The 22,370-nt window shown below is 54.9% G+C and overlaps 1 protein-coding gene across 1 annotated transcript; it reads right to left on the bottom strand.

The window, feature by feature from the left end:
- Positions 1 to 8,256: 8,256 nt before the first annotated feature.
- KRT77 (keratin 77) lies at positions 8,257 to 22,012 on the bottom strand. Its single transcript, XM_072797819.1, has 9 exons — positions 21,318 to 22,012; positions 16,207 to 16,421; positions 14,644 to 14,704; positions 14,047 to 14,142; positions 12,912 to 13,076; positions 11,945 to 12,070; positions 11,639 to 11,859; positions 11,258 to 11,292; positions 8,257 to 9,746 (listed from the first exon to the last, which is right to left on the bottom strand). The coding sequence occupies exons 1-9, from the start codon at positions 21,897 to 21,899 to the stop codon at positions 9,475 to 9,477; spliced, it is 1,773 nt and encodes a 590-aa protein (XP_072653920.1). The 5' UTR covers positions 21,900 to 22,012; the 3' UTR covers positions 8,257 to 9,474.
- Positions 22,013 to 22,370: the final 358 nt, after the last annotated feature.

Raw genomic sequence — 22,370 nt, 5'->3', positions numbered from 1 at the left:
CCTTATATACAGAGAGCTCTCTTGGGCTTGGTCCTCGAGTCAGCGGGACGCAGAGCCTGTCAAGGGTTTGGCTTGCCGGCAGCCATACAAGATTTTTACGAGCCTCAACAATACGATAAACACTACACACCTAGCTGCCAGGATAGCTCTCAAAATTGCTGTGCGTGCAAGATCGCTCGTGTGGTAATCATTTTATCAGACAGAAATCTCTCTTCAACTGCTTGTGACTTTGGGAAAATAGGACCCTGCATCTGCCACCTGGTGCTTCTTGGTAGGATTTCATAATCTCCTGTCACAGAGATATGTGTGTTCCTATTCTTGCCTTGCCTTAGTAAGCTGCTACTGTCCCCTCAGGCCCTGGCAGGGACCATTCTCCACGCTCAAATCGGAGGAGGAATTCTCCAGCCCATTTCTGAGACTGCTCCCTAGAGCCCAGAGCTCACCAAGTCCTATCTCCTGACCCAGAGTAAGAGCTTTAATAAGTGAAAAATTAAAAGAACTTTTTTTTTTTTTTTTTACTGCATGTAACCTTGACAAGGGTGTGCGTTAATATTATAGGAAGAAACACTGGTGGAGAACATGGTGGATTGACAGGTGCTCTGGAAGGGCCAGAGGGAAAGACATGTTCTTTTCTCAGTTTGCTAGTGGTTCCTTCTCCTCAAAGACAGGCAGGGGCGGGAGACAGAGACACCAGCAAAAGGAAACTAGTTCAATGGAAGGCATGCAAATGCCAGTGGGAAAAGCCTAGAGCTGGGAGGTAACAGGTCGAACCTAGTCCATACATTTTGTAAAGCAAAGGAGTGGAGGTGAGGCTTCACTGGGGCTTCAGGCCTGACACCAGATGATGTGGAGAAACAGATTGGGAAGGGAGGACAATGGTGCAAGCCTGGAAAGCCTGATCCGAGAGATTAAAACTTTCCCGACAATAGTAATAGTAGTTTGCAATAGGAACAGGCATAACAGCTAAGATGTGTGAAAAACTGGCTCGGTACCAGGCCCTGTTCTGCAGCTGTGTATGTGTCTATCTCATTTTCACAGCAACTCTGAGACAGATGCTATTATGCCGCCCATGTTTTTAAAAGATTTTATTTATTTATTCATGAGAGACACAGGGAGAGAGAGAGAGAGAGGCAGAGAGAGAAGCAGGCTCCACGCAGGGAGCCCGACGTGGGACTCAATCCCAGGACTCCAGGGTCATGCCCTGAGCCCAAGGCAGACGCTCAACCGCTGAGCCACCCAACATCCATATGCTGCCCATTTTTAAAACAGGGAAACTGAGGTATCTAAGCTCAAGTTCACAAAGATAGTAAGGCGCATGGTGGGGAGTTGAACTGAGGATGCTGAGTGACAGTGTCCAGGATGCTAACCAGCATGTTGTATGACATCATGGCAATGACTTGGGGTGTGCTGGCCACTGCATGTAAAGCCAGGCACTCAGGCAGCTTCCCCTGCAGAGAGCTCCGAAGGCCCAGGCCCGTTCTGACCCCATGGATCCTTGGTCCCGGGCACATGCAAGCACTTGCAAAGTGCCTCAACTCACTCAAAGAAGGGGAGGTTACGGGCACAGAGTTCAGTGGGGAGATTTTGCTTCCCCCCAGGTGCAAGAGTCGCCGAACTGCATGGCGACTGGCCAGGAATCCCCAGGGGCTCTCCCGGGGTGGGGGTTGGGGGGGCCTCCTTGATCAATCTTAATCCACAGAAGTGGTGTTGAGATCTGGAAGCACCTGAAACCCACATAGTCCTCGGTTCCAAGACTCCGTAGAAGCCCGGCCTGCTCCCCACACTTGCACATGAACATAGAATCGAAGACTCGGTGGAAAGCCAGTGCTAGTTCAGCTGGCTCTGTGCAGCTCTGAGTCCTAAATCACAGGCTTGTGGGGAGGTCTCGGCCGTGGGATACAAGACACACGGGGGAAGGGGAGCCTGCGAGCCCCTGCGGGCTGGGCGTCCCGTGCTTCTAAAGCCGCAGAGCTGCGTGTCAGCCCTCCCCAGCCCGGCGTCACCGCTGAGCCTCATCCCTCCTCTTTTCCCACGGTTTTTGCACACACTCTCCTCCAGAAAGTGCCCCTGACCTCTCTCCTGATCCCCTTCTCGCCCTTCATCTTCGTGACACTATTGTCTGGGACTCTGTCCTAACTCCTATCGCTAACCTCCTTGGGCTGCTAAACCGGCCATTGATACGGGGAATGAGTAATCCAGATCTTGTTCCTAAGTAGGAATGATGGGACCTGGGATGGTCTTGGCATGGTAATGACTGTTGCCTAACCATCTTTGACAGGCGATCAAAATTCTTGTAGTTCAGCACACTCCCTCATGAGACATGTCACTCTGCACAGTTGATTCCTTCTAGCAGTTTGGAGGGGTGTGCACATGTGTGTGTGTGTGTGTACGTACAGGTGTGTGTTTGTTCTCTTACCTCTGCCAGCCAACCTCAGATCTCTCGGAGACCCGTGTGCCTTCCCCATCCCCAAACTGAGAAACTGACAGAAAAAGCCAAGACATGGACAGTCAGACAGCTGAGAGACAACTTCCAGAGCTGCAAGGCTTACTGCAGCTGCTACCGCGAAGAGGGGGAGTCACAGGGAAGACAAGACACGAGAAGGCACAAAAATCGCCATCAGCTGGCGTTTGTGCCCTTCGCCTGATTCGCCTGACTGAGCACGGACACGGACACTGTCCCCACGGGAGCCCCAAGAACTAAGCAGTCACACAGTTTCGACCCGTTTTACAAAGTGGAAAACTGAGGCTCGGGGAGACGAGGGGACTTGCTTAGACACTCCAGTCAGGAAAACACACATCTGGGACTCGAACCCGAGTTTCCTGGTTTCAGCTCAACGGTTCTTCCTTCTAAGCCTGCGAGGAGGCTCAAGGACAGGCAAGCGGAACTGGCTCTAGATGTGAGTGTCAGATGAGCACAGGATATTCCCATCTGCGGGACTCAGAGACCACACCATGCAATCCACTGATCACACGAGGAAGAAGGCAGACCCAAGGAAGTCGAAAAATCCATCCAAGTCAGGCAATCCGTTCCTGGGAACCTTCCAGTTTCTGAATCAAATTCTGTTCCCAGTGCTCGGCCGGCACCCAGCGGGGCCCGAAGCTGAGATGTTGCCCGCCGTTCAGGCTCATCCCTTCTTGCAATGTCCCCAGGACCGTAGTAGTAGTACGTGGTGATATTAAAAAAGCAAATGAGTGGGAAATATCAGAAAGGGAGACAGAACATGAGAGACTCCTAACTCTGGGAAACGAACTAGGGGTGGTGGAAGGGGAGGAGGGCGGGGGGTGGGGGTGACTTGGTGACAGGCACTGAGGGGGGCACCTGATGGGATGAGCACTGGGTGTTATATGTTGGCAAATCGAACTCCAATAAAAAATAAATTTATTAAAAAAAAAAAAAAGCAAATGTGGGACAAGGGCATGGGCCACACACCCTCCTTCTGGCTTCCCTGAGGACGCTGCATTTGTAAAATAAAGGGAGCCTGAAAGAGGAGAGAGGATGAGCACTGGGTTTTATTCTATATGTTGGCAAATTGAACACCAATAAAAAATAAATTTATATTAAAAAAAAAGAAAAAAAAGAGGAGAGAGGCATTCACACCCACAGCCCCCCATCCCCCCACTACGTGCTAGGAGCAGCATCTCATCTAAACGTCACCCAAAGTCCACACGGCGGTGACTAGAATCAGCCCCGTTTTAAAGAAAAGACAACCAACACAGTCCCCTGGCGGGTAAAAGATGTGCCCCCGGCTGGGAACTGGCAAGCCAAGGCTGTCAAACCGTGAGAACACGCCTGCCTCCCGCCCAAAGGCCTCCTCTTGTCGTGGGCCTGGCCCCATGACCTACAGCTTTCCTGCCGTCCACTCGCCACTCACCCTGCCTCGTGCCGTGACCATTCCACTCCAGTGCTTTGCCCATGATCTCAATTCCTGGGCGTCTGGGCCTGAACCCGGATTTGGCCCCTCAGGCCTTGACAGCAAATGCCCGCATCTCCCCTGCTCCACCAGGGAGTGCACAGGCCCACTCTTCCGGGGAGCTTTCCTTGATTAAAACCCCTTGGCTGCTCCATTGATTTCTTCTCCTTAACTCAATTGCTGCCAGTTTCAAGTGCTAATCCACGTGTGTGTGTGTGTGTGTGTGTGTGTGTGTGTGTTTGCTAGTCCCTCAACTGCTCTGTGAGCCCTTTGAAAGCAAAACTAAGTCCTCTGTGTCTTCGGGTGCCCTCCTAGCACCCCCACTTTCCCCACTCCCCCACGTAGTCCCCTGCACCTGAAGAGCACCCCCATCGGTACTGGATGCCAGAGTGCACCTCCAAACCCAGGGAGCCACGCGCACACCCCAGAACTGATCACTGGGATGAAGCTGCCACAGGCAGGCTGTCGCCAAGGGCAGGGGCAGGCGTGGTGATGTTTTGAGTTGCGTGTGCGGGATGGGACTGAGAAAGAAGTTGGAGAGAGACGTGCAATGACAAGCCACCCAGCCCTGCGGGACTCCACCAGGGACGTGGGAGAAGGAAATTTCAGGGGAGTGGGGAAAGCTGAAGCCTGGGGGGCATAAGGAGAGTCACAGACAATGGGGAGGCGGGGTGAGATGTGGAAAGCCGGCAGCCAGCAGAGGAGGGGCCGAGGCTTTTTATGCAGGAGGGAGAAGTGCCCAAGTGGGCAGCCTGCCCGGGCAGGACAGCAGGGAAGGAGGCCCCGGCGGCTGCCTAGCGGTGCTGGAGCAGGAGAGAGGCCAGGAAGGAGAGAGCCAGGGAGGGGGGTGGGTTGTCTGAGCCACGGAGTCATCCAGACGCCCGCTCTAGACTGCAAGTTTCTGGCTGGGGGACTCTGGGTAGGAGCCTTACTCTCTCTGAGCCAGAGTTTCCTCAGAGGGACTGCATCACCCTACAGGGAAACTGAAGTGTAGCAGATGCTAGATAGAGGGAGTGGGAAGGGTTCTCTCCCACCATTGCATTTGGAAGGACCCAGAAGATGACACAACAATCAGGGAAAGCTTGGGAACAAGCCCTATTTCACTGGAAACTGAAAAGACCTTGGAGGGCAGCTTACGTTCTCACGATGAGGGCAAAAGCCTAGGGTGGAGGGTGGAAGGGGACATGAATCTAGAACAGGGAAGCTCCCCCCACACACACACACACACAGGAGGGGATGCTGAGTGCACCTGCAGCCAGGGGGGCTGGGCTAGCTGGGAATCACTGCCACTGGGGAACACCTGCTCTGCAGGTGAGGACAGATCCCCATGGCTGAGCACGCTGGGACAGGTGTGGGAGCCGGAACGCGACCTCGGAGCCCCCGAAGCCCTGCAGGCCGGGCCCTGGGACATTCAGAACCAGTCCTCCATGCTCAAGTACCTCCCGGCATCCCAAGTTCCCAGCTCAGCCCTCAACAGAGTGTTGACCAACCAGAAGACGCAGGCTCCTGGACTGATCAGGAAGCCGATAAAACCAGGGCCGCGGGTCCAACCAAAGGATGGGAGCTTCACCGGCTTGAAGAGGGACTATGGGAGCTCACGGCTCACGCTTGCAAGATGCGTCCTGGGCCAGAGGTCCAGTAACCGAGGGTGAAGCAACTTCCTTGACAGGCTTCCTGATATCGAGGACTTTCCCAGCCCAGAGACACACCTTGTCCCAGGTCAGACAGAGTTAGAATTTTATTGAGCCGATGGTTGCTCCTCCTGTCACCATGTTCCTAGATGAAAATCTATGTAGATGAGGAGCTGGTGGAAATAAATTTAGATTCCCAGAGTGCCCTGCCCTGCCCCAGCGTCCCAGAGGGAAGAGCAGCTGGCAGGCTCCCTGGGAGTTGCCTCCTGCCCTCCTCCCTGCTCCCTCCTCCCCGCCCCACTGTGGCTCTGCCCCTGGAAGGCCCACAGGTGTCCCCCCAGGCCTCTCCCAGGGCCCGTGGGAATCACGAGATATTACAGGTGGATGCGTTTCGTACCTGTTTGGAGGCCTATGGAATTGCTCCTGGTTGTCACTGGGGTGCGCTGAAGTGGGGGGCATCTCACTGTCTCTAACAGGAGTATTGGTTACACCAGGAAGCCTCCTCCGGGACCTTGTGGCGCCAGCCCCCTTGCTCAGGCCCTGGAGTCCCAGACCCTCCTTGGCTGACTAACTCCTCTCCCCTTGCCCTACCTTTGTCACGTCCCTGCCTTGTGGAATCTCGGTTCCAATATTCTAGGATTCAGGCACGTGGTTCCCTGCATCTGTCCCCCCGCCCCCCGGTCCTCCATGATTGAGAAGGTCAAGGCTTCTGAAGAGAAAGCCTTTGGGGCTTTGGGGCTTTGGGGGGACAATCCCAATTCCCGCCCAGAAGAAGAAGGATGGGCAAGATGACCTCTAATCCACCTTGCCCTATGTCTGTATCCAGAGCCAACCTCGATCCCCGAAGAACATCATAAGCAAATGCATGAACCCAGGGATAATCAAACCCACGCCCTGGACTGGGTCTGATGGTATAAGGAAGCTTGGATTCGTTTTATGATCCTTGGCCCCTGTGCCCTTGGCCTCTCCATGACTTGATCCTTCCCCTGGCATCTGACCTTAATTTTCCTAAATATAAAATAAAGAGTAAAATGCCTTGTTTCTCACGCTTCTTCACATGAAGTCTTAGGGCAGCAAAGAGATGAATGGCTGCCATGCACGTATTCCCACATATCCTTCCCCCCTCCCTCAACCTCCTGCCAGATAGTTAGCCAACCTCTGCTGGAAATGTGCCAACTCCTCACGCCTCTCCCGTCTCAGGATTAATAAAAAGTTGCTTCTTATACTGAGCCAAACCTGCTGCCGTTCCCACCTGCCCATCTGGGCCATTGGCTCAGATGGGTCAACCCCTCTTTGCCAGGGGAAGCTCTTCAAATCTTTGCAGTCCACAGTCACATCTCCCCCCCCCAAAGACTTGCAGGACCTTCCCCTGTACGCCTGCAGCCAGGTTTTGGATTACCCACGACCGCCGTCCCGGCCACCGTCCTCTGCCTGGACTTCTATTTAGTAACGTCCTTGGAGTGGTCAGATTACAGAAGAGCCGAAGTGGATTCAGCACACTGCTCTCCTCCTGGTCCCCCGCCCGTCCCCAGAGGCCACCAACCGCTGTCGGCTCATGTGCTGTCACTGTCGAACTAAGTCATGTTTATACCCACTGCTGTTTTCTCACTTCCCATCCCTGCCCTGTGCTTTCATTTTTTTTTCCTTCAAGTGTGACATAGCGTCTGTCTACGGCCTCCCTCCCTCCTGTCCAGCAGCCCCTCTGCCCACCTCCCCTTTGCCAGCCTAGTCCCCCACCAGTCTGCTGCCCAGGTGAGCGAGAAGACACTCCTCGGAAAGAAGGTAAGGGTTCGCGTGGGAACACGCTGTCTTATCAGTATGGGCTGCAGTCATATTTGAAGGAATCCCATATCCAGCTGCCATCTGTACTCCTTCGGGGAAGGAGAAAGTAGGTCACCTCTTTTATGTGACTCCTTTACGCAGACTCAGAAATATCACATAGACTAAGATGGTAGCGTCTCTTGCTCCATTCTTGAGTTTCCGCATCTATGCTTCCCCCCAGAGGCATGGATTCAAGATGCCCCGGCCCAGGACCCCCGCTGGGTGAATGGGCTCAGTCTCTGGTCTCCCCAGCTCATTTCTCCCGGGAGGCTGTCCCCTCGCACTCACACACATTCACTCTCTCTTATCTTTGAGTCTCTGGCAGACTAGTCCCCCGTCTACACCCACTTCCACTCTGTTCCCCAGTCCTGTTCCACTTCCCAGCCCTCTAGGAGGGCCAAGCTTTGGGGCCAACCTTCCCTTCCCCGACCTTGGCACCCACTGCAGATCCCACTGCTCCTGCAGTGGAAGGTCTGCTTGTGTCCACAGGGCAGGCCTTGCTTTCATCCTCAGGCTAGAAGGTCCACAGGAGCACACGCTCTGGTTTGTCCTCCCTCTAAACGTTCCCTTCCCCTATAATCTATCATTTGTGTTGTGAGCACCTTATGATTCAAAAAAACATGTTCATTCAACACGGTATTCCCAGGGCCGAGGCCACCGCCTGGCACACAGCAGGAGCTAACTGAATGTCTGCTGAACAAATGTGTAAACTGACCTCGGAATGGTCACCACTTTCAACACTAGTAAGATTATGTCTGCAAGGTCCTTTAAGATCAGGTGTCGCTTATGCATACAAATTAATAAAAATAATGAACTTTACTTCCCAGATGTGAATAATTTCAGAGACCTGCAGAAATTTAAGAGGAAATCACTTATCTGACCACACCGCAGTCTGAGATCACAGAAAATTTTATTGTAGAAACACCAGAAATGTCAAGCCTTTCAAGGTACAACCTTCAACCAGGAAATGATGAAGTCACAGCACTGTGGAGCCCATCCGGTACCCCAAGAGAATCATGGACTTAGAGGTTGTGTTAGGATTTAGCAAGCAAGCGAAGGGGACTCTCCATCTTAGAAGCAAGGCCACCTTCCCCCTCTCAAGGCCTGCTCCTTGGCAGACGGCTTCCCCTTCCTGTCCCCTCCAGCACGTCTCCAGCGCCTTGTGTGAGGCCCGAAACAAAGGGTCAGACTTGCAGGAAGTGCTCAGTCACTGAGAACACGAGGCAGAGGGAGTCAGGAAAGGGCACTAAGCTTCCTTACAAATAACAGGCAGCTTCCGGACTGGTGAGGATTGAGCCCTCCCGAGACCCACGCCTGATCCTCCAACACTTCAGGGCCCGATCGATACCTGGACACGACAGTGCCGGGCTGCACGAGCTCAGACACCTGGACAATTCTCAGGAGGGCCATTATGGAGCAGAGTCCAGGAAGGGCCAGGCTGCCAAAGAGTGGAGGAGGCACAGGAGACACCAGAACTCGATGGCTTGCCCGCTGACTCCTCTATTCACGGATAATTAGTCCTCCCGGTGGACAAGGCCGCTCACACTCTGAAATACTCTGCTAACCCAGAGGACAATGCTTCTTAAGACAGAGAATCAGAATCACGACCATGACTTAGAGGTGTCTGACGAGGACAGCAAATCCATAGGATCCATTGGCAAGAAAGTGTGAGGCTAACAGACCAACAGCAGGAACGGGTCCACGGCACAGGGGCTCCTCTCGCCAAGCTACTGGGCCCAAGGCCTCACTGTTGGTTCCCTACGGGATGGATTGTTGTCCATAGGGCAGCCCAGGTGCAAGAAAGGGAGCCTGGGGGTGAGAAATCTGGTGTCCTTAACATTTACTCCCGGCCATCTGCTTTCTAGATACTCTACAGGCTTTTCTCTCCATCGCTAAACTGGGCCCCGGGGTGTCCCCAGGGGCAGGAGCGGGCCCAGAGGAGTGGTCTGGCTGTGACCCTGCGCCCTGGGAAGACAGAGCTGCTGGTGGGGGTTATGCACCTGCTCCCCCGCCCCCAGCTTGGACTGTGTGGGCAAAGCTGCGGACACCCAGGAGGGAAAGGGGAGGGGGGCTCAGGGAGGGCGCGGGGGGGGGACAGGAGGGGGGTCCCTCTACTCCAGGATTCGCCTGTGGGAGGTGTTGGTGGAGGTCTGGACGATCTGCACGCGGGAGGAGCCGCCGTACTTGCTGCTGCCCCGGCCGCTCCCTCCGTAGCCCCCTCCGCCCGCGTAACCTCCTCCGCCGCCCCCGCGGGAGCCGCCGCCTGAACCGCCTCCGGAGCCGCCCCCGTAGCCTCCGGAGCCTCGGCCCCCGCCGCCGCCGCCGCCGCCGCCGCCGCCGCCACTGCCACTGCCGCTGACAGTCGTCTGGCTGCTGTGCACAGCTGCGGGGAGAGGGCAGGTGTCTGGCTGCTGTGCACAGCTGAGGGAGAGGGCAGGTGGTGTGGCTGCTGTGCACAGCTGCGGAGAGAGGGCAGGTGTCTGGCTGCCGTGCACAGCTGCGGGGAGAGGGCGGGTGTCTGGCTGCTGTGCACAGCTGCGGGGAGAGGGCGGGTGTCTGGCTGCTGTGCACAGCTGGGGGAGAGGGCAGGTGTCTGGCTGCTGTGCACAGCTGCGGGGAGAGGGCAGGTGTCTGGCTGCTGTGCACAGCTGGGGGAGAGGGCAGGTGTCTGGCTGCTGTGCACAGCTGCGGGGAGAGGGCAGGTGTCTGGCTGCTGTGCACAGCTGAGGGAGAGGGCAGGTGGTGTGGCTGCTGTGCACAGCTGCGGAGAGAGGGCAGGTGTCTGGCTGCCGTGCACAGCTGCGGGGAGAGGGCGGGTGTCTGGCTGCTGTGCACAGCTGCGGGGAGAGGGCGGTGTCTGGCTGCTGTGCACAGCTGGGGGAGAGGGCAGGTGTCTGGCTGCTGTGCACAGCTGCGGGGAGAGGGCAGGTGTCTGGCTGCTGTGCACAGCTGGGGGAGAGGGCAGGTGTCTGGCTGCTGTGCACAGCTGCGGGGAGAGGGCGGGTGTCTGGCTGCTGTGCACAGCTGCGGGGAGAGGGCAGGTGTCTGGCTGCTGTGCACAGCTGCGGGGAGAGGGCAGGTGTCTGGCTGCCGTGCACAGCTGGGGGAGAGGGCAGGTGTCTGGCTGCCGTGCACAGCTGGGGGAGAGGGCAGGTGTCTGGCTGCTGTGCACAGCTGAGGGAGAGGGCAGGTGGTGTGGCTGCTGTGCACAGCTGCGGAGAGAGGGCAGGTGTCTGGCTGCCATGCACAGCTGCGGGGAGAGGGCGGTGTCTGGCTGCCGTGCACAGCTGTGGGGAGAGGGCGGGTGTCTGGCTGCCGTGCACAGCTGGGGGAGAGGGCAGGTGTCTGGCTGCTGTGCACAGCTGGGAGAGAGGGCTGGTGTCTGGCTGCTGTGCACCGCTGGGGGGAGAGGGCAGCCCGAGCCTGGGTAGGAGAGCAAGGCCCCACCTGCGCCCCCTGCAATTGGCCTCAGTCCCGCTGCCTCCTGCATCCTTAGACCCCCTCCTCCCACCCCCCATCCCTCCCACCACCTCACCATCCCCGCAGCATCGTATCGGACTTGCAAAAAGACACTGTGGAGGAAAGGATTCCCATTTTCCAAGCAGTCTCCATAGGACAAAGTAATGTCAGGACCCGTTTTCATGATCCATAAACCCTTACGAGTTCTAAGCTGCTACTGATTCGCAGGTCTCATAAAAATTAAGATAAATAAGAGCTAAAATCATAATAATTGATTTCAGTGCATTTCTCTGGGCTTTTGTGGTCGGTTTGCTCACTGGGGGTCATCGTGCAGGCCTGGAACCTAAAATGCTGACTGCGGTCCCTCTGGCCAAGCCTCCCGGGCCCCGCCTCTGCCAGCCCCCCACAACCCAGGGTCTGGACCCTGCGACTTACAGATGCTCACGTGGCTCTGCAGCTCCCCTGACATCCTGTAAAACCAAAGCACACGCATCAGCCAGACCCGCAAAGGCAGAGGGAAGGCACTTAACAGCCTGGAGACGCGAGGAGCAGAGATACTCGCATGAAGTGAAAACTGCCTCCAACCTTTAGGGAAAGCTGGGGGCACAGGCCAAGCCGTCAGGGAGTGTGGGGCGACACGGGGTTTTAAGCACTTTTCCGAAGCCTTTTGGCACTGGCTGCCGTGGCTTAGGTTGGGGCACAGGGACATTCTCAGCCTGGGCCACCAGTCGTCGCAGAAAAGGAAAATTGTTTTCTCTCCGAGTAGCCCCGCTGCTCCTGCTGCCGCCCGCGCTGGGCCCCCGGAGCGCCCCCCACCTGCTCTCCTCGCCCTCCAGCAGCTTGCGGTAGGTGGCGATCTCCACGTCCAGCGACAGCTTGGCCCCCAGCAGCGCCTGGTAGTCGCGCAGCAGCCGGGCCAGCTCCTCCTTGGCCTGGTGCAGGGCGTCCTCCAGGTCCCCAAGCTTCTGCCGCGCATCCTGAAGGGCCTGCTCTCCTCTCTCCTCCGCGTCCGAGATGGCCACGTGCATCTGCTCGATCTGCGCGGAGACGGGCTTGAGGTCCGGGAGCCCCATCCCCCGGCCGTGGGGCGGCGTGTGGGCGCAGCCGGGGCGCCCTTCTCACCTGCTTCCTCACGCTGCTGATCTCTGCCTGCAGCCTCTGGATGGTGCGGTTGAGCTCCGTGATCTCCAACTTGCTGTTCTTCAGCTCGTCTCCGTGCCTGCCCGCTGACACCTGCAGCTCCTGGTACTGTGGTCGCAGGCAGCGTGGCCGTCAGCCCGCTGCTCACCGCCAGGCCCTCGCGGGGACGGTTCCCAGGGGTCCCCCTGCCCCCACTGGGGCTGTGATACCTGAATACACCTCGCTCCCCTACCGAACCCGCCTCATCTGAGCTGCGACACCACACACACACACACACACACACACATGGTCCTGGTCAAGCCTCCCTCCTCTCACCAGCCTCTGGGCCAGACCCGCATCCCAGACAGACGCAGCTGCTCCTGGCCGCCCTTTGCGACCTGCCTGTTCTGTCACCTAAGCCTTACGCCTGGCCGTACCCACACCGGGACCCCTTCACTTTTGCCACCACACCACATCCCTTCCACCCTTTTCCAGGATGGTTTCCCTAGCAGCCAGGACCTCGTTTCCCCAGAGGCCCTCAGCATGCCCCGTGATTACTCCCATTCTCCTGTCTCTGTCATTTCTGTATGTACACGGGCCCGGCAGTAGGAGCCATGGGCAGGGCTCTGGAGGAAGCACGGGGGGGGGGGGGCTCAAGGGAAGCTCTGCCTTCTGATGCTTTCACTGTTGACCATCTGCCTCCCCGGTCGGAGGCGGAAATCCACGCACTCAGAAGGCCTGCCTGCAGGGCAGCGGGACGGAGGCCAGCCAGGAGTGGAGCTGAGAAAGCACGTCTCAAGGCTAGACGTTCCTGATGTAGGGACTGACCTTTGACCCTTAACTACAGTGATGCTAGATAGGTGATAGATGATTGATAGATAGATCTTCCAAAGTAAGAGAAAGATGATGGAAGTTCTGGGGGCGTGTGGTCTGGGGTACCGAGTCTAGGTGGAGGAGCAGCGGTGCTCACCTTAGTCTGGTACAGTGCCTCGGCCTCGTCCTTGCTCTTCTGTGCGATCAGCTCATACTGGGTTCTCACTGCATCGATGATGCTGTCCAGGTCCAGGAAGCGGTTATTGTCCATAGACAAGATGACATTGGTGTCGCTGATGTGGGTTTGCATCTGGGACAGTTCCTGTAAGGTGTGGACCACAGGGTGACTCCCTCCACTCTTCTCCTGGGGCCTCAGTTTCCCCCTACCGTCCCCTCAAGTCTCTCTGAGGAAGCCAGAAGCCTGGGCCAGATGCAAGTCTTGGGGAGGGTCCTTTGAATAGTTGTTGCACCCCAAGAAGTACCTTAACTAAAGGTAAAGGCCCCCAGACCCAGTCTCTGGGGAGAAGAAAGGAGCATGAATTCAGAGCCCCTGTAGGCACCACCTGCCCGTTATGCCTCCCCTGTGCCCTCTCTCCAGGCCTTACTTGGCTTGGCCGCCGTCTTGGGTTGGGCCCTCTGACAGGCAGACTTGCTCCTTGAGAAATACATGAGCTCTCAGGGCAAGGATAGGACTCTCCTTGTGCAGCCGCTCACTTACTCTCGAGCCTGAGCTCTACCACTGACTAGCTGAGTGACCGAGCTAGTGACTGAGTTTCTCAGCTCTCTCAACTCCAGAACGGAAACCAAGACGTGGCAAAGCTCCTAGCACAGCATCTGGCCCAGGGTGGACATGAACGACAGTGGGGCAGGGCCAGGGGTGGTAGGAGCATATTATCCCTCACCACGGCAGGCCTCATCCTCCTTCTCTCTAGGATCCACACTGTCCTGTCCTAGAGGATTCCCCAATAGCCCCAGACCTTCCCAGCACTGATGAAGAATTCTGGTCGGTTTTATCCCTGTATGTCCCGGGGATTAACCTCATTTCCAGGTAGAATCAAGGGCTGCTCCCTCTTCTCCTCCCTCAGGACTCTCTCTGCCTCCCACCTCGAGCACCCGCACCCAGGAATCCGAGCACCGGGGGTGGGGAGGCTGTCCCCAGTCCCACAGAGTTGAGATGACTGAGGAGCGGAGTCCCTAGTGGGTCATGCTGGGTTGCAGGCCTCCCCCTCCAGCCGCCCATACCCCTTGTGACCCGTGAGGAAAGAAATGTTTCTCGCGAGGACTGAACTCACCGTCTCAAATAAATATTTCAGGAAATTGATCTCCCCGAACAGAACATTCACCTTGGACTCCAGGTCTACCTTGCTCATGTAAGCAGCATCCACGTCCTGAACAGCAAGCAGAAACAGTCTGATTTACTGCCTAGGCATCGCCTGCCACCAGCTCACTGGGAGACCTGGGCAAGTGGCAAAGCCTCTCTGGGTTTATTTCCTCATCTCACTCAAGTGAGGGACCTGCAAAAATCCTGGCTTTCCTGGCCAGAAGGAAATGTGACACCAAGCCCCTCAACCCAATCAGTGACACACAGCACCCCGCATCCCTCCTCGGGCCCCCAAGGCTGCACATAATTGACACTCAAAAGGCATCAGTTGATTGAACTTCATATTCGGGACTGTGGAGAGAGAAGCACGCAAGGAAGCCTCAAGATTCAACGTCGCTTTCAGCCTTAACCCCTCCAGGGCAAGGGCCCAGCATTCGGCCCACACCCTCCACAAGCTGCTGCCAGCGGCCACCTGTCCACCCTTGGTCACACAGCATCCCCCAGGAGTTGCTCACTCTGCTCAGCCCCTGGGCCCCACAGTCCCCCTGGGACCACCCCCACCCTTCACCTTCTTCAGGACGACAAAGTCATTTTCAGTGTTGGCCCTCCGGTTGATTTCTTCCTCGTACCTGTGGGGGGAGGTAAGAAGCACAGGTGGGCTGCAGAGGCTGAGCTTGGCTCCTTGGGATTTCTCCCCACAGCAGGAGGCTTGGAATGTCCCCGACTTTGGCTCTCCCCTGCCAGGGCCTGCCACTCCCACAAACCAGCCACTGGAGCCAGCTGCTGGCCTCCCAGGTCAATAGAGGTACAACAACCCAACGTGGAAAATGCAGAGCCACATCGGACACTCCCAAAAGGTCCATTTCTCTTTTGATGTTTTACCTTTGTAAATTCGTTGCACTCATTTTTAACAATTGAGAACATAAATAGCCACTTATACTAAATTGTTGGTTTGTTTGTTTTTAATTTAAGAGAGAGAAAATGAGCAGGAGCAGGGGGAAAGGCAGAGGGAGAAGCAGGCTCCCCATTGGGCAGGGAGCCCCACGCAGGGCTCCATCCCAGGACCTGGGATCCTGACCTGAGCCGAAGGCAGATGCTTAACCAACTAAGCCACCCGGGTGCCCCTACTAAATTGCTTTATTTTTTTTAAGATTGTATTTATTTATTTCTGAGAGACACACAGAGAGAGGTGGAGACACAGGCAGAGGGAGGAGTAGGCTCCCTGTGGGGAGCCCGATGTGGGACTCGATCCCAGGACCCCGGGATCACGCCCTGAGCTGGAGGCTGACACTCAACCTCTGAGCCAGCCAGGCATCCGCCTAAATTGCTTTAGAGAAGAAAAAGGTCACCTACAATTTCGCCCTCCAACACCTTCTGGTGATTGAAAGAATTTCATCTTTCCCTTTCTCGAGTCACACACTCTTGACTCTCTGGTTCGACAGAGTGATGGCAAGAGTAGCGCCCTGTACCCCTAGCCGGTGGAGGGAGAAGCCGCTCAGCTGCCGGCACGGTTCAGGAGCAGCCGATCTGGAATTAGACGAGTCTTGCCATCCCCACCCCTACGATGAACAACAGCTAGTGCTTAGTATTTGCAGGCACAGGCTGGAAACTCATTAAGCGGGATGTCATCTAAACAAGCGGTTCTCAAAGTGCGGTCCCCCGGCCACCGGCATCAGCATCCCGCGGAAGCCTACCAGAATGCAAACACTCTAGTCCGATTCTAGGCCTGCCCGACTAGCCTGCTGCACCCCGAAGTCTCAAAGCCCGGATCTGCCAGTCAAGCAACCCAACAGGGAGGGAGGGTGCCTGCCATCCCCACTCTACTAAGGTGAAAACTAAAGGCTTAGAAAGACGGGCTTGCAAGCGGCTAGAAAGTGGCAAAACCCTCTGGAACTTGGCTCCTCTGGCTCCAGCATCGTGAGGACAGTCTGCCCTTCTCCACCTACTATAGTTGACAGCTGACTGGCCCCACCATCCTAGCAGAGCTGCCACATGCAAGACGGTGCCCCCCGCGGTTGCACCGGGGGACCCTGGGCACCCCTCCCAGTGAACACTGGAGCAGAACGTCTTCCCCTCAAGCGTTTCCCTGCCGTGCTTCTCCCCGACCCCTTTGCCCTGCCCGGGGCCTCACTTGCTCTTGTAGTCCTCCACGACATCCTGCATGTTCTTGATGTCTGTGTTCTGGCGCATTTGCTCAGCGTTGAGAAAATCCACCTGCCTCCGCAGCTCACTGATGTAGTTCTCCAAGACGGGCTCCAGGTTATTGGTCCGAGTAGAGGTGTTTACTTGTTGCAGCAGCTCCCACTTTGTTTGCAGCACCTGGTTCTGCTGCTCCAGGAATCGCACCTACAAGCAAGAGACTTCCAAGTTCGCCCCCGGCTGTGGATCCCAGAAGCACCCCCATGGGTAGGAAGATGGGCAACCACACAGCATATCTGGGCCCAGAGAATTGAGGTGGCCCCTCTGGGGATCAGAGAGCTTCCCTTTCTGTGGGACCAGGACACACAGAACACGATGTGGTTTCTGATGGTTGACCAAGGGCTGTAAGGTCAACTTGTCTAAAATCACCCCTAATTTACTAAGCTAACTCTGGATTTGAAGGCAAACCACCTCCAGTGAGGTGCCCTCTCTCCTTCATTTACAGCCACATACACCACAGAGCTGTCTCTCCCACACTCAGCTTATCCGTGCCAACGTGAGGCAATGGCGATGCAGAGCATCTGAAACACTCACACATCCAAGGCTTATTTCTCTTTGTGGCTGAAATGCTTTATTTGATGGAGGAGAGGAGAAAATAAGAGGGAAGAAGGTATTTGACTTAGAATATTAAACTGATTTCAGAGCAAACCAGCCTGGGTGGCCCCGTCCTGCGGGCGCCACCACCTCCGCTGCCTGCCAGTGTGTGTTTCAGGAAGGTTCCCCCCCCCCCCGCCGCCTCACTTAAATGCTGACTCAGCATTTTAAAAATAAATGTTCCCACTTTTTATTATTTTTTAAGATTTTATTTATTCATTTGAGAGACAGAGAGGATGGGGGTGCAAAGGGAGAGGAGATTTTATTTATTTATTAAAGAGAGAGAGCACAGGTAGGCAGAGCAGCAAGCAGAGGGAGCGGGAGAAGCAGACTCCCTGCTGAGCTAGGACCCCGAAGTGGGGCTCAATCCTAGGACCCTGAGATCATGACCTGAGCCGAAGTCAGATGCTTAACCAACTGAGCCACCCCGGTGCCCCTGTTCCCAGTTCTTAAAAATGTTATATGATGCCTGCCCATGCCCCCAAAGAAAGGACTTCGGGGATGTCCAGTGTTTGGGAAATACTCACGTTGCTATTCCCTTCATTAACATTCAATGACACAGAAAATGGAGGGAGGACATCATCCTATAGCCTCACTCTCTCTTCTCCTGAAACTGGGCACAAAGGTCAGGAACAGGGTCCAGAGAGCTGGCTGGCTGGCTGTGCAGACCAAGTGCATGATCATGATCAACCGTTACCTTCCCTCTGCAGGTTGCCCTCGGATGGAGCCTCCCTTCCCATGCCTTAGGTGAAGATAAAGGAGGCCTCTATGCTTTGCTCAGGTGCAGACACACACACACACACACACACACTCCAGGATCCTCCTGGGACTTGTGTATGGGGACAAACCCAATACTTTGTGCAGTCCGAACAGACCTGAAGACATTCCCCTACAATGTGGCACCAAGGAGGTTGCCCCAAACCCGTGGCCCTAGGACTGCCCTGCCAAGGGGCCAGCCCTTATTAACCTCCTTGGGATTCTGACTCTAGGCTGGGAGATGCGCCCGGTGAACACTATTCCCCATGGCTCATTTTTCGTTCACTTCATCAAAGCAAGAGCTAAGGCCGGCAGCCCTCACAGGTTATCTCAGCTTGGAACACTCCCGTGGGAAACCCCTTCCGCCTGGCTGAGTTTTGCTCTGGCGACACTGCCAGAAGGTGGACACATCAAATGGACACGGGGTCTCAGCTCTGTGCTCACTGCTGTGGGAACTGAAGGAAAAAGATCTCATGGGCCCACGAGGAATTGCCACGTCGAACAATGAGGGGCAGGTTAACCAGAGCACCTGTCCCCCCACGCACACGGCACCTCAGAGCACGTCGGCAAAAGAAACCTTGGTTCTTGTCAGGCCACCCAAACTGCAAAGGCAGAGACTGGCTGCAGGGAGTGCCAGGGAAATTCAATGGGATTTAATCTCTAGAAAAATCACTGAAAGCTGTTTGTGATTTTTTTTCCTGGGCCCCCAAACACTCCTGGGCTGTGTCCCATCAGCACAGATGAAACTTAGCATCATGCTGAGCTCACCTTACTGGGAAAAGCACACCCTTCCTCGGCCCCTCTCTCTCTTGCTCATGACCCTTCAGCCCCCAGGACCTCCTGCTCCTCCAGCAGCCCAGATCTTCCCAACTTTTTTGCCTGGCTAAGCCCTATTTCCCTTTTCCATCTCAACTAAAGTGGCACCATCTCCCTGGTATCTTGCCTTCATAGCCCGAGGTCCTTGCCCTGGAGCATCTAGTGTGATTTGTTGTCACTTGGTGCTGTTTGAGCACATCCGTCTGCTCCTGGGGGGAGCCTCAAGAAGGCAGAGCCATGTCGGCTTCATTCTCCTGTGGACACAAGGTGCTCAGACCCATGGACACACAGTGCCCAGCATAGAGAAGGCAGTTCATAAGTATCGTGGACTAACGCGAAGGAATTTGGAATTGCCTCGGAGTGTAGACAGCTATCTCTCTGAATACAATGGAAACTCCTGGAAAGCAGGGATTTTGTCTGTGTTGTTCATAATTGAATCCCCAACACCTAGAATGGTCCCTGCACATGATAATTACTCAGTTAATACATGGTGAACAACAAATTGAGGTATCGGGCTTGGACACTTAGTAGAAATGGATGCAAAGGACTTTGTAGAACCAAAGACAAGGAAAAGGGACCTCAGGAAGGAAAGGGATGGGGTCTATCTCTTCCCATGGGGACACCTTCCTGGCTTTGTCAGCTGAGCTTGAATGCCCTGTGCCGGGGGGTGAGTGGCCTGGATACTCTACACTCGGAGACATGTAAAATATATAGTGTGTGTCAAATGGCCTTAAGGACAATGGAGAGAAGTAATACAGGGTTGGTGGATATGGATGTTGATGTGGGGGTGCTAGTTCAAAAAGGAAGATCAGAGAAGGCCTCATAAGATAGCGGCATCAGAGAAGATCTGAAGGAGATGAGGGAGCAAGCCAGACCATTCTTGGGAAGGAGGAATTCAAAGCAGAGGGATTGGCAAGAGCAAAGGCCCTAAGGCAGGCATGGGGTGCTGGAGGACGCAAGGATGCAATAGTGTGCTGATAAGCAAGAGAGAAACAGGACAGGAGGCCCCGGGGGGAGTGTAGGGTCACTGCAGACAGACTGTACCCTAGGGAGCTAAACCCCAGCTCTGTCTGTTCACTAAACCTTGCAGCTTGAGAGCTATTCCACCCAGTGGTGGCAATGTTGCCTAATTCTCACAAATGCAAGCCAGGGGTGAGCAGCAGCTGTGGGGCAGAGGCCAAATCACACAGGGCCTTTTAGAATCTTGGCTTTTATTCCAAATGAGATGAGCAGCCAATGGAAGATTCAAACAGAGAAGTGATGTGATGTTTTTTAAGGATGGCTCTCGTGTGGTTCTGAGAATGGACTATATGGGGTTGAGGGTGAAAGCAGAAAACCAGATCAGAAACTAGAGTCAGAATCCACTGCAGTAGAAGCTTTCTCCCTTCCAGCCAGGCCAGAGTCCTCCTGGATGAGGGCTTTTTCCTCATGGTCATGACAAGCCATCCTCTTGGGGAGGGACAGGTTGCCACAGTCTCCTGCAGCTTGGCCTCTGCCCACAGGCCATGCCATTAGATGCAACAAATGTCTGATATTAATGGCAGAACCACAATCAAGTGAGTCCCGGGAGATTGGCTGTCAATAGCCCTTGGCCATTTCACTGACCTCAAGCCCTCCTGTCTCTCAGCTCCTCCTTAAGCTAAGTCTTGGCCTCCAGTGGAGTCTCTTTCACCTGCCACCCCCTTGCTCCAGTGAAGCCCTCCCAGCCCCTGCCAATGCCTGAGGTATGATGATGTTCAGCCAAATTTCCCATCCAAGGTGATCAGAAGTAGCCAGAAGCACTTTGCTCTATTGAACTCCTGTTTGGCTCTCTTTTGGCCTCAACACTCTTATCCCTCCTCCTCCGGCTCACACACTCTGTCCTCTCTGTATACCTCAGAGACTGGGTATACAGCCCGGTGGTGGGTTCCAGCCCTGATTGATCTGCTGTTAGACCACAGGTCAAGATCTGGCCTCAACACTGAATTCCTGTGGGTCTGAAGGATGGTCACTTAGTATCCAAGGGCCTTTATGCCCCAGGGTGCTTCCTACTACATCCCTAAGAGCAAAGAACTTCCTGGGAAGCCTACAGGGGCTACTGTGCCTCCACCTCTGGACGAAAGGAAATGCTGGAGGAAGGTCTTTACCATAGTTCTTTACCATCTAGAAGCCTCTGCTTGCTGATTTGGCTCTGGACTGGCTCTAATCTGAGGTTTAATTAGGGAACTAGGGAGAGCGGCTACAATGTCCCCATCTGGTCCATTCTTGGCCTTGAATGAACTAAAACAAGGAACTCTAATAGAATCCTACTGAGTATGCAATTCACTTTAGCCCTCAGTGATACGCTCAGGGCATTCGCCTAGGCTGTGCCGTGGCTCCTTGAGGACAGGACTTGTGTTCTAGTCACCCTGTCATACCTGGCACTCTATCTGACATATAGTAGATGCTTATTAAATGTTTGTCGGATGGATGGATGGATGGATGGATGGATGGATGGATGGATGGATGAGTGGGTAGATGGGTGGATGCATAAGTGGGTAGATGGGTGGATGGACGAGTGGGTAGATGGATGGATGGATGGATGAGTGGGTAGATGAAAAGTGAATAATGATAAATGAAAATGAAGTCACTACACCATGTATTTTTTTTTCTGTGGGGTATTTTCACATTTCTTACCTGGTTTCCTGCCAAAAGGAAAAGATAAAAATAAATCCCCTCAATAAGTCAAACTGAAGCCTAATGAGATGAATGCTTTCTCAAGGCCCCAGAACACATACTTGTGGAGGTGATTGTCAGCCCCAGACTGAGACAGCACCAGGTGGTAAGAGGTGGCAAAGCACAAGGCCCTCTCGGGTATTTGATCGGGGGCCAGAGACCCACCTGCCTTGAGGTACTCACCTTGTCAATGAAGGAGGCAAACTTGTTGTTGAGGACCATGATCTGCTCCCGCTCCTGTGTCTTGACTCTCTGAATTTCAGGGTCCACCTCCAGGTGAAGTGGCTCTAGGAGGCTCTGGTTAATAGTCACCTCTTGGATGCCCCCTGGGGGACAGGAAGGACCAAAGCCCCCAAGCCCAAAACTGCTACCCCCAAAACCACCTCCTCCAAAGCCACCTCCTCCATAGCCACCGCCTCCAAAGCCACCGCCCCCAAAACTTCTGCCTCCGCCTCCAAATTTCCCTCCTGCTCCCCCACCCTGGCAGAAACCACTAGCACTTCTCCCCACTAAGCTAATGGAGATGCTTTTATTGCCTCCCAGGTTGTAGAGGCTCCTAGAACCAAACCCCCTGGCGTGGCTCCCATACCCACCACCACCACCACCACCACCACCACCACCACCACCACCACCACACCTGCCCCGGACCTGACACACAGACCCCACAGCCCGACTCCCACCACCAGAGCCTGCAGAGGAGCCAGTGCTGTAAAACCGCCTGCTCCTAGAGCTAAATGCTGACCGAGAGCTAAATTGGCGGCTCATGGTTGCTAGAGCATCCAGAGAAGTAGCCAAAAGAAAAGTCCCAGCTGGAAGGAGGCAGAGACCCAGGAGGGAAAGAGCTAGGACTCCTTTGACAAGAGATCTGGCTCAGTCCCTATATATACATGTGCTGGCTGGGCTGGGCACTTTCCGAATCCTGGGAGGGGAATATTTATGTTTAGTTGGCCTGCCAGCAGCATCTGTTTAAAGTCTCACACCTATGAGTTGCAGAAATTGTACTGTAGATAAACTTCCCCAACTTGATCATTTATCATTCATCTCTTGCCGCTTAGAGATCAGAGTGCAGTGATCTCTCAGGACCGAGCTGCTGGAAACTCCTATACAGTTTCCCCCAAATCATTAGCTGATATAGCTGATACCTTCCTAAGAAACTCCACCATTGAGATGTTTGTCTAGGGGTGTGACCAGGAGATCTGGGGCGACGCTAGGGGTTGTCTAGCTGCCTTGTGCTCA

This window comes from Canis lupus, chromosome 25 (genome assembly GCF_048164855.1).
Source record: "Canis lupus baileyi chromosome 25, mCanLup2.hap1, whole genome shotgun sequence".
Classification (NCBI taxonomy): domain Eukaryota; kingdom Metazoa; phylum Chordata; class Mammalia; order Carnivora; family Canidae; genus Canis; species Canis lupus.
The sequence above is the reverse complement of the archived record's forward strand: the minus strand, read 5'-3'. Positions and strand labels throughout refer to the sequence as shown.

Excerpts from the sequence above, each read along its gene's own strand:
- KRT77 (XM_072797819.1), bottom strand. The coding sequence starts at position 21,899 with ATGAGCCGCCAATTTAGCTCTCGGTCAGCATTTAGCTCTAGGAGCAGG. Across the intron at positions 13,077-14,046 it reads TGAAATATTTATTTGAGACG|GAACTGTCCCAGATGCAAAC; the intron begins GTGAGTTCAGTC and ends CACACCTTACAG. Across the intron at positions 9,747-11,257 it reads GCAGAGCCACGTGAGCATCT|CTGTGCACAGCAGCCAGACG; the intron begins GTAAGTCGCAGG and ends CTCTCCCCGCAG.